Source organism: Harpia harpyja, chromosome 8 (genome assembly GCF_026419915.1).
Source record: "Harpia harpyja isolate bHarHar1 chromosome 8, bHarHar1 primary haplotype, whole genome shotgun sequence".
NCBI lineage: Eukaryota > Metazoa > Chordata > Aves > Accipitriformes > Accipitridae > Harpia > Harpia harpyja.
This window is the reverse complement of record NC_068947.1, coordinates 37,641,906-37,654,210: the sequence shown is the minus strand read 5'-3', so window position 1 is coordinate 37,654,210 and position 12,305 is coordinate 37,641,906. Positions and strand designations below refer to the sequence as shown.

General features: G+C 38.9%; 1 protein-coding gene across 1 annotated transcript in view; it reads left to right on the top strand.

Annotated features, from left to right (window-relative positions):
- Window positions 1-12,305, top strand: part of CRYBG3 (crystallin beta-gamma domain containing 3) — a 97,253-nt gene that overhangs the window by 23,239 nt on the left and 61,709 nt on the right. The window contains exon 3 of the mRNA XM_052794842.1: window positions 5,791-6,227. Within this exon, the coding sequence (XP_052650802.1) occupies window positions 5,791-6,227 (437 nt within the window). The remainder of the gene's footprint in view (window positions 1-5,790; window positions 6,228-12,305) is intronic.

Genomic DNA, 12,305 nt, shown 5'->3' with positions numbered 1-12,305 from the left:
CTTTGGGCTTTTTTTCTTTTTCTGATTATTTAAAAGGTATTATTTAGTTAAGACTAAACAGTTTTTGACAATGGTGGAACTCCCTTGTGTCATCTCCATTGCCACTCTAATTACTGGCATAAATAGGAAAAACCCACTTTGACAGTGTGTTTTTTTTAAATCCATTTTTCTCATGAACACTAGCAGCAGTGGACTTTTAGGAGTTCTCTGCTTACCGTGTATTCACTGTCTGACAGTACTTTTTCCTAAATTTTTCTTAATACTATGCCAATTTTCTTAAACAAGTCTTGTTCCTAATCTATGTCTCATTATGTCTGATTCTTTTTCATTAGATTTCCATATGTATTGCCTCCTGTTGATTGAGAATGCCTAACTTCTTTTCCTCATAGTAGCTGAAAAAACAAAAGCTTATTTTGTGTGTGGATTTAATGTACTTCAGTGTGTCCCACTCACTGCAAACAAGTTAGGAGACTACACCAATAATGCTTTAGTTTCCCAGAGAAGGGAAATCTGCTGAAAAACATGCAGTAGTGACTCATTGTGGGGATGTACTAGTCTGCCAGCAACTCAAGCTATTTCACTGTGGATTTTGTTTAGCATACAAAATTTACATACTGTATTGCTGTTCAAATTGAATGCGATGCTCATGTTAAATGAAATGCAGCCATCTTAGCTATGTTGAAAGGTCACAGCTAAGGCTACGAACATGGTTGATTTTCCAGTATTAGAGGTAGCAATGCCTAAAGGTGCTACTTTGTGCACCCAACACTTTAATCTGAAACTCTTAAACTGTTTCTACATGCTAGCAAGCAAATTTTGCAGTATTACTGTGACTGTTTCTCAGATGAGTAAATTGGGGTTAAATGGCTTGTTGAAGGTCCCTGGTGTGAATCAATGATGATCCTAAAATCTTGATGGCTTTCCATCTTCTCTCAAAACTACAGGTGAGATGGGGTGGTTAAAGTGCACAAGCATATCCACATAATATGCAGAACGTCCTACATCAGCAGCTCCCAGCGCAGCAGGACAGGCGGTCTGTGAGAGGTCTCCATGCGGCTGCCTAGAGTTTCTGCTTCATAAGGAGCGTTTATTCATGGGGAGTGAAACCCAAAATGTCTGGCTGTTGTGGCTGGAAGCTAATTCTTTGTTCACAGAGAGCCATGTTTTAATACTGTTAATGTTTTCATTTCATTCACTTGTTAGGGCAATAAAAGAGATTGTATTCTTGGCAGACGGACGTAACCCCTGCCAAATGAGACCGTCTGGCAATCTGAACTTCTGCCACCCGACTCCTGAGAGACAGTGGCTACCAGGGCAGCTGTTCCCAGCTGGTACGGGAGGTGAAGCAAACCTGGCAAAGCAGTCCCTCTTCAGGGTGCTGTTGCGCCACTGGAGCTGCTCTCTGCGCTTTGAGGGGGCTGTTCACGCTGGTAGCAAGCCCTGTGCCTGACTGTGTAGGTGCAGTTAGGCTTTGGGTGTATGTCTGTGCTGCAGTCAGGAGTGGATTACAGCCTGGAAAACATACCTAGTTTACTGTTGAATAAATTAGCTAAGATAAGAATCACACTTGAGACATGACATCCTGGGCTTGTCTTCTGAGTCCCAGCTGCTGAGCTTCTCTGCAGTGGTTGCTCCAGCAAGATGAGACCACACTACCTGACTGCACAGTAGATACAGCTTCAGTTATCGCTGCAGTCTCTTCAGTCACCTGATTTAAGTCATCATCTTGTTTCACGCTCTGCCAAGCTTCCCCTCTGCACCAGCCTCATTGCATGTGAGGTCAGAGGACCATAGGATAATTCAGGTTGAAGGGACCCCAGGATGTCATCTAGCCCAACCTCCTGCTTAAAGCAGGCTCAGCTATAAGGTCAGGCCAGGTTACCCAGGGCTTGCCCAGTGAAACTTTGAGTAACGAGTTGCTAAAGGAATAAAAGCTAATTAAAGCTTTATGAAGCATGTCACAAGCAGGAAAGCTCACAGAGGGTGGGAAAGGGGAGGCAAGGGGAAAACTGATGACAGCCTGTATACAAAAGGAGCAGAAAGACAACACTACAGCAAGGATCTCAAAGGGGATCTGGTGGGTAGGTTTTTATCCAAAAACTGTTGTTTGCATGGTAAAACATGGAGAAACTGCCGTTCAGACTGCCATGACACTGGAAGATGAAATTCTTTTTTTTTTTTTTTTTTTTTTTTTTTTTTTTTTTTAAACCAATGGCATGAAGTGTAACTAATACAAGAGTCACTGGTATTCTTCCAGTATTGTGAATATCAGACTGCTCAGGCCTAATTGTGGCACAGATGCAGCTGCTCTGTCAAGGTCAGCTAAAGGCCCTGACTGTTGAAAGCTGGTGGGATATACCAGGGAAGGGATTACTTTGCGTATACCCTATGCCCTTGCGTTTTTTCCTGCGCGTTTGCTGGGGGCTTCTGTCAGAGATGAGCTCAGAGGGAGGCATGGGAAATAAGTGAAAGTTATCATGATACTGCCTTGTGGAATTGCCATCATCCTGCTGTGTTTGTCAGGCACTTGTGCCTGAAGGCTCCTGCTGTGTTAAAGGCTTACTGGCTTTACAGATCATGTGCTTTTGTCTCAGTAATTTGAATATGGCATTATCTTAAAATACAAACTTCAAAATCTGTAGCAGAACTGTTTTGTTTGTATAATACCTAAATGGTGGTTCAAACTTTGAATTGAGATTTTATGGGCAAATGATAAAGCACCAATAGCTCATGCTGTCTTGTATAGCAAAGGCAAAGTGGAGCGGGAGGGAGAATATACAGAGGGTAGGATTGATTACTTTGAAGGGAAGAAGGGATTTACGTAGTTTCTGTGTTAGGACTTAATATCCACGTATATCTTCAAGTAAGCACAGTGTAAGCATTCTCCAGGGCTTTTTTTTTTATGCAAGACACTATTTATGGTTTAAGGTATGGAAGGACGTTTTCATATTAAAACTTCCTGTTCTTTTGATTTACCAAAAATTATGTAAGGAAAGGAAGATTAAAGAGAAAGAGAAGTCTAAATAGATTTCCGTTTCTGGAAACGGAGACTATGGAACAGCTTTTCATGCAGGGCATGATTTATACTTACAAATAAGAAGCACAGTCTTTACAACTGTTATGTCTCTGAGCTGCTAGGGGAAGAATTTCACATGTAGAGATGTAGCCATATTTGAAGTCTCATTTCCTAATTGGAAGAAACACACTAGTTCCTGAATACAAATTAATTCAAGCAAACAAACCCCAAACAATAACAACAAAAAACAACAAAAAATTTGTTGTTGACAAGTTTTGAATTTAATATTTTCTTTTGTAGTTAATGCATTTAGCTGTTAACTTCATAGATGTTGTAGGAATTAATATAAATGCTTATAGCCTATAATGGTTATATCTGCAGAGAAAATAGTAAGATTTGTGTGCATTTCCTGCACTGAGATACTCTTTGAAATCTGACATATCTGTGTGAACGGTACTAAACACAGAACAAGGGAGAAATGCCTTCCCTCACTTAAGTTGAATCAAAAACCGGTATTGAAGAATGCTGAGGTGTTAGTCAAAGTGAAAGAAGAAACTACGATAGCAGAACTTTGAAGCTGACTATGGTGAATCATTCATGTATTATGAAGTTTTTGGAAATTAATTTTTTTCTTGTTTCTGTTTTATATTTCCTTATGCAAAGTACTTGGTTCCTATGAGATAAAGTTAATTGTTCAAGAGATTCATCCCAGGTTTGCATGTTACTGGCATAGTTTGCCTAGTACTGAAGATACCAGCCAGCACTGTGGTACATCTGTAAGCTGCACTGTTGTCCTCTTCATTTCCAGGGGTGGATTTGGGTAGAGTTGACTTGTAAAATAGTAAATCCCTGAATACTACAGGGGTGACTACATCCCTTTGTGATGCATCGGCTATTGATTAGTGCAGTATGTGGGGAAGCAGGTGGGATTTATCACACATAGGGTGAAAAAAGGCTAGAGTTTGACTTAGCCCACTTTTGAAGGTTTACATAAAAGTTTAATGTGGTTGTTTAAGTGTCTTGCCTGTCTGAAGAAAATACAGGTTGTATGGATTTCTCAAGGACAATTGTGCCATTCAATTTCTATGCTCACATAAACAATTCAATTTTCAATACATACATCTGATCACTTTAATAATAAGCAATTTTATCTACTCTTTGTATGAAAAAGGTGAAAAAAACATTGCTTGAAGATTAAAGACCACTGCTCCAGTATCACTAACTATAACTTGCAAGTTTTTAAAAAATTGCTGTTCCCCAAGGATTAAACTGTGTTCATTAAAACACTTTTTTCATAATTAACATGATCCTAGGTGGACTATTAACAAATAAACCTACTTGCTTATTTTAGGTTACTTGAAACAAATATATCTTCAAGTCAGAATAGGATTAGTGACCTAATGAAAATAGTGGCTTTCTGCTTAGATCGGATGGGTAGGTGTTATCCAATTTGAAACAATTACTCTTCTCCAAACATACTGTTGACACAACTAAAATTTGCATAGAGCTTTTTGTTCATGTTCTCCTTTTCCACTCCTGTTGAGCAGAACAAATTTCATCTAAGAAAAGCTAGGGTAACTTTATTCTGTTTTAATAAACTGGGTTGAAACAGGGATTGAAATTACAAGGATTGCACTGTAAAGATAAAATAGGCAGCAATAGTATATGGCATCCACTACAAAGGGTGAAGATGGGAACGAGGTGCTCACCAGAAAATTTTAGTCCAGGGAAAAAGCATTCGCAGATTGTGAAGCTGAAAAGGTGGTTACATGTGGTGGTTGTGAAGCCTACCAGTGAAGTTGCATCATGTTTTTGGGCAGATGGTCTTGGCAGAAGTAGCATGGGTTTGGGCAGCAGTTCTTGGATCTGTGAGAGAAGCTGACACCAAAGAAATTCAAGGGCATAAATTGGTGAGGAACAGAGCTTGTCTTGCCCCTGCAGTAGATGCTCAGCTGAACTGAGGGAAGAAGTGAACAGGTGGTTTAAATGAGGTGAAGCCTTGCCTTATGACTAATTATTTTCAGTTAGCTGATAGGCAGTTCAGAAGGTCGTGGGTGCAGTGGTAGTGGTGTGTAGGACTTTGTCTGTCTGCATGGTAGAGTATGGAGCTCTGTGAGACTGCAAATAGATTTGGAAATAGAGCTGTGAGGTTAATTAATTGCCTGTGGAGTTGGAGGAAAGCTGGCCAAAGGATGCAATGTGGGGTTGCTAAGGATAGCAGGTAGAATAATCTCTGGCACATGAGTTGAGTTCATTTTATCCAAATTCTGTTCTTGATTCTCCTGGTTTTTTTACAAGTGCAGGTTACCCTACGTTAAAGGCTATGGTATGTTTGTGTTTTGCTATGGTGTTCTTGCGTATATTTGCAAGCTGAAAACTGTTCATCTCACAAGCGCATACAGATTTGTTTGTGAAGCTGTGCTTTTTGAGCAGGTTAGAGTCTGAAGTGTGCAAAATTGTTCCTTGCTTCTTCCTCAGCTTTTTTGTGCCAGTTGAAGCAATTGTTCTCCATCTGTCCTTCTGTAGTTTACTTCCACAGCAGCTGCTTTGTGAATCTTCTAGCCTATGTAGTCCTTTTGGCTTTTTGAAGAATAGGGACCATTTTAGTTCAAAAAGAGAAGAGAGCACAGGACTTTGATCTTAAAATGAACCTTTAAACAACATATGTCCTGAAAGGATTACGATGCATAGGAGCAAATTAAAATTAAGGAATTTGGGAATGTGGGAAAACAACAGGAAACATCTTCTTTATGTGCTTCTTGTATTTATCTTAGGTTTGTCAAAATGAAGAGAGGAACCATTCCACAGAAGAACTTGGCAAGTCTGAAATCCAGGAGGAGCTGAAAAAGGCTAATAGCCTTCCCAGTTTGACTCCTGGAATCAAAACAGCAGATAAGGACAAGCAACCCCGAGAAGGCTTTTTTCATTTTCTTGGAAGCTTATTTAATATTACAACAAAATCTTCTTTGGTAGAATCTAAACCCCCCGCCTTCCAAGATGAACCCAGCAGATGTGAAAAGGATTTACAGAACACAAATACCCTTCTGGAGGACATGCAGCCAAAGCATCCAAAAATTGAAGAACCTCTTTGTTCTACAGCTAGAATAGGAGAGGATTCTGTAAATAAAGATGATGCTGTCTTAAATAATATTGGGAAAGATATCTCACAGGATCTGCAAGGAGGCTGGAAAAGATCTGCAGATGCGCAACAGTAAGTTTTATAATTTAGTATTAAATATGTTAATGTTTCTGCATGTGTATGTGTGTGCACAGAAGTACCTTGACTAAGTTCTGCTGACTGTATGACAAATGACGGTCATTTCTAAGGATGTTTGGAGTGCCCCTGACTTGACTTTGTGCAAAACTCTAGTAGCAACTACCTTAAATAAATGAGAAGTTGATTGCAACAAAACATAACTTTAAAGAAGATTTTCTGGAAGTCTTCTGCCTATGGATAGATCCAGTGTAGATCCGTCTAACTGTTAAGAGAGGTTAAAGATGTGGCATTTAGAAATACGTTCAGTATTGTAGATCTACTTTGAAAAAAAAAAAAAAAAAAAGGTGTAGAGAGCTTATTTCCATCCATATTGTGAGCTAAATTAAAGGTTTGAGTGTTTGTCCTTTTTATATCTCACTAGTTCAGTGGTTTTCTGCAAGTAGCATTTCCTCATTTTTAAATTATCTTTCCTGGTTTATTTGACTTGGTGATTTTTGCTTATGTGTTGTTTCCCCTTGTTCTTTGGGGTTTTCCTGCAATGTAAAGAAGGTTATACAAAATACTCAATTAGCCTAAATATGGAACAAATATAACAGTCCTGTAATATTTGAAAAAAAGATTTCCAAAAAAATGGTGCCAAGGGCACCAATGTGTGTTTGAGAATAGAAGAGTGAAAACATTGGCTGTGGTCCACACCGTATATTACAAAATCTTTCTGACTGTGGCATAAACACAGGTAATAGTATTCCAAAAACATTTGTAGCTGTTATGTTGAATATTTGACTATATGTGGGCCAGTACAGCATACGTTTGAAGTTAGGTGTGTATGTATGCATGTGATACCTGTCCAGTTTTTAATAGGTGTGTAGAATATGGAGTTGTCCACAGGCAATGAATCTGTAAGTAATGCTTACTCAGATTTTCAATACTGCCCAGGATATTTATTTCAAATTTAAGCCAAAAGTAATGATTTGGGGTAACTGGTAAGTCTATCGCAGTGCTCGTGCTTGTATTGCTGAATGGGAGGGTGTAGTGAGAAGAAAAACCTTCTTTTTTCTTTGAAGTTTTAAAACTAATTTGAGTTGTGCTCAGTATATTTACTGTGGCATGTGTAGTGTTTCGTCTCCATATAGGAGGTCAGAGATTCCCAAAGTAGCTGCTTAATGAATTTCACTTCCATACTGGGGATGTCTCCAGCACTCTGTCCTTATTATTCAGTAGACTAATGATGTGAGGCGTCTGTCATTCACCTTTATATTATAAACGTAATGGCTGATCAGGATATGAATAGGGGATGTGATACCTGTTCAGGTGAAGTTAAGACTGTATTTCCACCACCAAAATACGGTACTGTTTGTAATTAATAATAATAATGGTTGTGTTCTCTTGAGTACTCTCACAAGTTTGGTCTGTGATGTGGTCAACTGGTTTTTATTACAGATTCTTATTGTAGTAGCACACATCTGACTGACTCTTTTTTCCAAACTGCATATTGCAGCCTGGCACCACTGCTTCATTGATCAATATAGAAGAAAATTTATTCTCCCCTTAGTTGTTATCTGGAGAAGTCTAGAAGCATTATGTTATTCAGTCTAGTTCCTGAACAAACTGTGTATTTCTTAAAACCTGTTGGACAGGCTGGCTTGCTGCATCAGTCTCTTGCTGCTTTTTGCTGTTTCTGTAGTATATTCTGGAAACCAGCAGGTAAGTTGCATACCATTGTGCTAGAGGCTGTGCATAGGTATGAGAAAAGTCACTCCTTGCCTCAAAGAGAGCTTAGTCAAAAAAGACAGTAGACATTAATAGATCTTTTTCACTTTTTATTTTGTTCCATGTAGTTTCTTCCATATTGTATCTCAGCATACTTTCTTCAGTGTTTGCTTTTTCTCGCTCTCTCCACCCGCAGCTACTGATTGTATTATTCAGTTTGCAGTGGTAGTCTGTCCTCTATGCAGGTTGGGGTTTTTTGTTGGGTTTTTTTTTTCTTACTCTCTTCCCCAGCAAAGTCAGTCCTTTTATATGCTGTACTCCTCTGCCTTACCTTGAGTCTCTCCTGAGATTCAACTAAAGGCCCAATATGTGGTGAACTAAATGTGGCAATCAGAGCCTACATTAAGTGGATGAGAGGCAGCCCTGGTCAGCCCTCAAAAAGTCAGTCTTTCTCTTTTTTTTTTTTTTTTTTCTTTTTTTTTTTCCTCTCCAGTTCCCTGGCTGATGCAATAAGGAGCTGGTGCACATCTTTCCTTCCAGGTAGAAGAAACCTCTGAGTTCTGGTGGCTTTTCAAAGTGTACACATGAGACTTACCCATTTTATTGATGGCTACAGGCCTGTGAATAGGAGTGGTGGAAGTGACAGAATGTCTTGGGATTTTTTTTGCTGCTCTGCTCATTTTATACTGCTGCATTTGAGTAGATCTTGAGCATTAAACTGATAAGGTGCTGGGCAGCCTGTATGCGCAGTTTAGAGGGTCAGATGGTGTCATGGTTTAACCCCAGCCGGCAACTAAGCACCACACAGCTGCTCACTCAGTCCTCCCCACCCAGTGGGATGGGGGAGAGAATTGAAAAAAAATAAAACTCATGGGTTGAGATAAAGGCAGTTTAATAGGACAGAAAGGAAGAAAATAATAATGATAATAATAACAATAATAAAATGACAATAATAACAATAAAAGAATTGGAATATACAAAACAAGTGATGGACAGTACAATTGATCACCACTTGCTGACCTATGCCCAGTTAGTTCCCGAGCAGCAATCTGCCCCCCCAGGCCAACTCCCTCCAGTTCATATACTGGGCATGACATCATATGTTATGGAATACCCCTTTGGCCAGTTTGGGTCAGCTGTCCTGGCTGTGTCCCCTCCTAACTTCTTGTGCCCCTCCAGCCTTCTTGGTGGCTGGGCATGAGAAGCTGAAAAATCCTTGACTTGGTATGAACACTGCTTAGCAACAACTGAAAACGTCAGTGTCTTATCAACATTCTTCTCATAGTGAACCCAAAACACAACACTATACCAGCTACCAGAAAGAAAATTAACTCTATCCCAGTCGAAATGAGGACAGATGGTCTCAGTCTTCATTTGCTTCGTGCGAATTCTTCTTCAAAACAATGTGGATTAATAAGTTTGGCATTAATAAAAGCTTACAGAGTTTGGAAGGTGTGGGTATTAACTCACTGAAGTGACCTCCTTGCTCTGTGCAAGTATTTTTGAGTTATTTTGGTTTTCTTGAAATCAAAGTTGCAGTTGGCGTTTTCAATTGACCATATTTTAACATTGTCCTATATTGTTAGATAACCTATGCAAATCAGTGTAGATTTTTCTCAGTGTAGTTTACCTGTCTCATGGTCAGGCAAGCATATAAAAATGTGTGTTGCTAGTTTGGAGGTAGGGGTAAGTTGGTTTATATAAACAATGAAGTTTTTCTGTGGAAAATGACTTTTTTTAAATGGAAGGAAATCTGTGGTTTTTTCATTGTAGCTGTTGTAAAATTGGGCAAACATTAACCAGTCATTTTCCTTTTAAACTCATTCTCAAAAGTACAGTGTACATTCTGCCCTTTTTGGGTCAGGATACAAACAAGTTAGACAATCTCTGTGTAACTTTTGCATAGGTTTTTTTCTGCCCGACTACACAACGTGAACTGTGTATCTGAAGCAATTAGTAAAGAGAAATTGAAATGACAATGCAGAACCAGAGGTTTGCACTGTTTACCTCTTAAAAAGTTTGAATCAAGGATACCTCTTTTTTCTGTTATGGAAGTGATTATGTCAGGTTTGTTCTCTTTTAGTTTACAGAAGTTTAAAGGATGTAGAGCAGTTTTTTTTCTCTTCAGTGCTAGCTAGCTTCTTTACTAAATATTAACTAACTGGTATTCATTTAGCATAGTTAAACTGTAAAAGTGCTCTTGATTGCTGACGGTTGGCTAGATAGTTTCATAGGAAGTACTAAGAAGTATTTGGAAGTGGGTGCTAAAAGCACATGAATAATGGTGGAGAGGGACAAGATGTAGTACAAAGTAACAGGAAGGTCCATGGATACCATGAAGGGAACAATGGTGTGAATGTGGTCTTCTCTAATCTCTTGAAGATTTGGTCCCAAAAGACAGGTGAGACAGCTAGTGATCCATATAAATTCAAAGGTACTATTGATTCCATTGATTGTTATGTTAAACTGCAATTTTAGCATTTAACGTAGAGGGAAATTGAAGCTGAGGGCTTTACAAATCCTTAAGACCACTGCATTATTAATCTTACAACCATTTCCTTTGTCATGAGGAACACTTAAATTAATTTGTTAATTCTAAACTACTGTTAAATATTAAATTAGGGGTTATCTGTGGTTATGGAGGAGGTTGCAATGGTAAGTGAAAGAAGGACAGTTGTTAGATTGCATAATCCCCATTAGAGTTGTTTAAAAAAAAAAAAAAACACTAAAAAACCAAACAACCTTTCAGAACTAAAATACCTACCAAATGGTCACAGATGCCTTTACCCAGACAACTTCATTAACCTTATATCCTTTGTATTTTGCAAAATACAAGGAAATCAGACTGCTCTGACCTGCAGATTGAGGTTAATTTTGCCATCAGTGGGAGGCCTGGGACTTGGTAAAGACTCAGGTTTCCAGGCCTTGAGCCAAGGAAAGTGGAATTCATGAGCTCAGTCTGTGGAGTATGTGTTTTTGAGGGACAAAACGTGTAGGTCACGTTATTCCTCCATCACACTGGCTGGTTGGCTCAGAGGTAATTGTACCTTAAGGGTTTCTGCTCCTTTAATCCAGACAGTGGCAAGCGGTAAAGGAGGAGCACAGAGGACAAAACCATGATAAATTTGGCAAAGTCTCTAGACAACAATTACTGTGGACAGTAACATAATAAATAATTGCAGCACTGAAAATGGGTGAGAAGAGTTGGATTGGCTAAGTCTTCAGTGATTGCATCCCTTAGTCTTCCATTTGTCTGGGATTGTTCAAGATGCCCTTGTCATTGAGAAGTGAAGCAAGGAGTTGGGCTTGCAGTGTTCTATAAAATGATGAAGGGGTGAGGTCAGTAAAATATTAAATACAGTTTTAAAGTAATGCTTATTCTGCTATAAGTGGAAAAGAAAAATGCAAAGGCATTTGCTTCTAAGCATAGAAAAGTCTCTTGCTTAGGTAAGATGGCAACTTTTGTGTAGAATAGTCCCCAGTGGCAGAGGGGTAAGTATAAAAGTGAAAAGTTCATGTTTAGTTTTAGCCTATGCACTCCTTCTCAAGGATGCTAAAAAGCCAACCTTTAACTGATAAAATAATTCCTAAAAATAAAACCATGGAACAGTGGGGGTGCACTTCACCTAATTTCTCACTGCTGAAAGTCTATGTGAGATCAAGATTTCATAAAGTAGGTGACAAATATAAAACATGGATTTGCCCCATTATTTTTCCTTCCTATAATGTAAAATTCTTTCACTTATACATATATTGCCTTTCACTTAACAAGCAACAATTTGGCTTCAAAATTGAGGCTGTTTCTCTATGACTTCTGAGAATGGACTTCCTGCAGTACATACCTGCCGTCTTCTCAAGAATACCAGTTGTGGTAATAGGCACTACTCTCTACAGGTAACTGAGACCAGAACTCTGACAATTTATTTTCCTCCCCTGCCCAACCCCACCCCCGAAAAAAAAAGAGTAATGACCTATATGTGTTCTATTGACTGCTTGCCATTTGCCTATCTTCTACTAGATTTTTTTATTTTTGTAACATCCAGTAACAGTAAGTGGATGTTGGATATAGTGACGTGCAAAACAATAGTACTTTTGAAACTGGACAGCTTGTCCTGGAGTTCAGCAAGAGGCCTTATTGCATTGCTGAACAAGGTTGATGAGATGAAAATCAAAGTTGCACCCACTCTAAATGTTTTGATTATAAAATCCTGACCAGTGGTTAGGATGCTGATAGCCCAGTTCGACAAAATATTTAAGATCCTGACTTCTCTCTTCTGTTATGAACCTTGTGCACTTGGAAGTGAGAAAGAACTCCCAACCCCACAACTGCAAGGATTTTCTAACTGTACGTAGAAGAGGAGA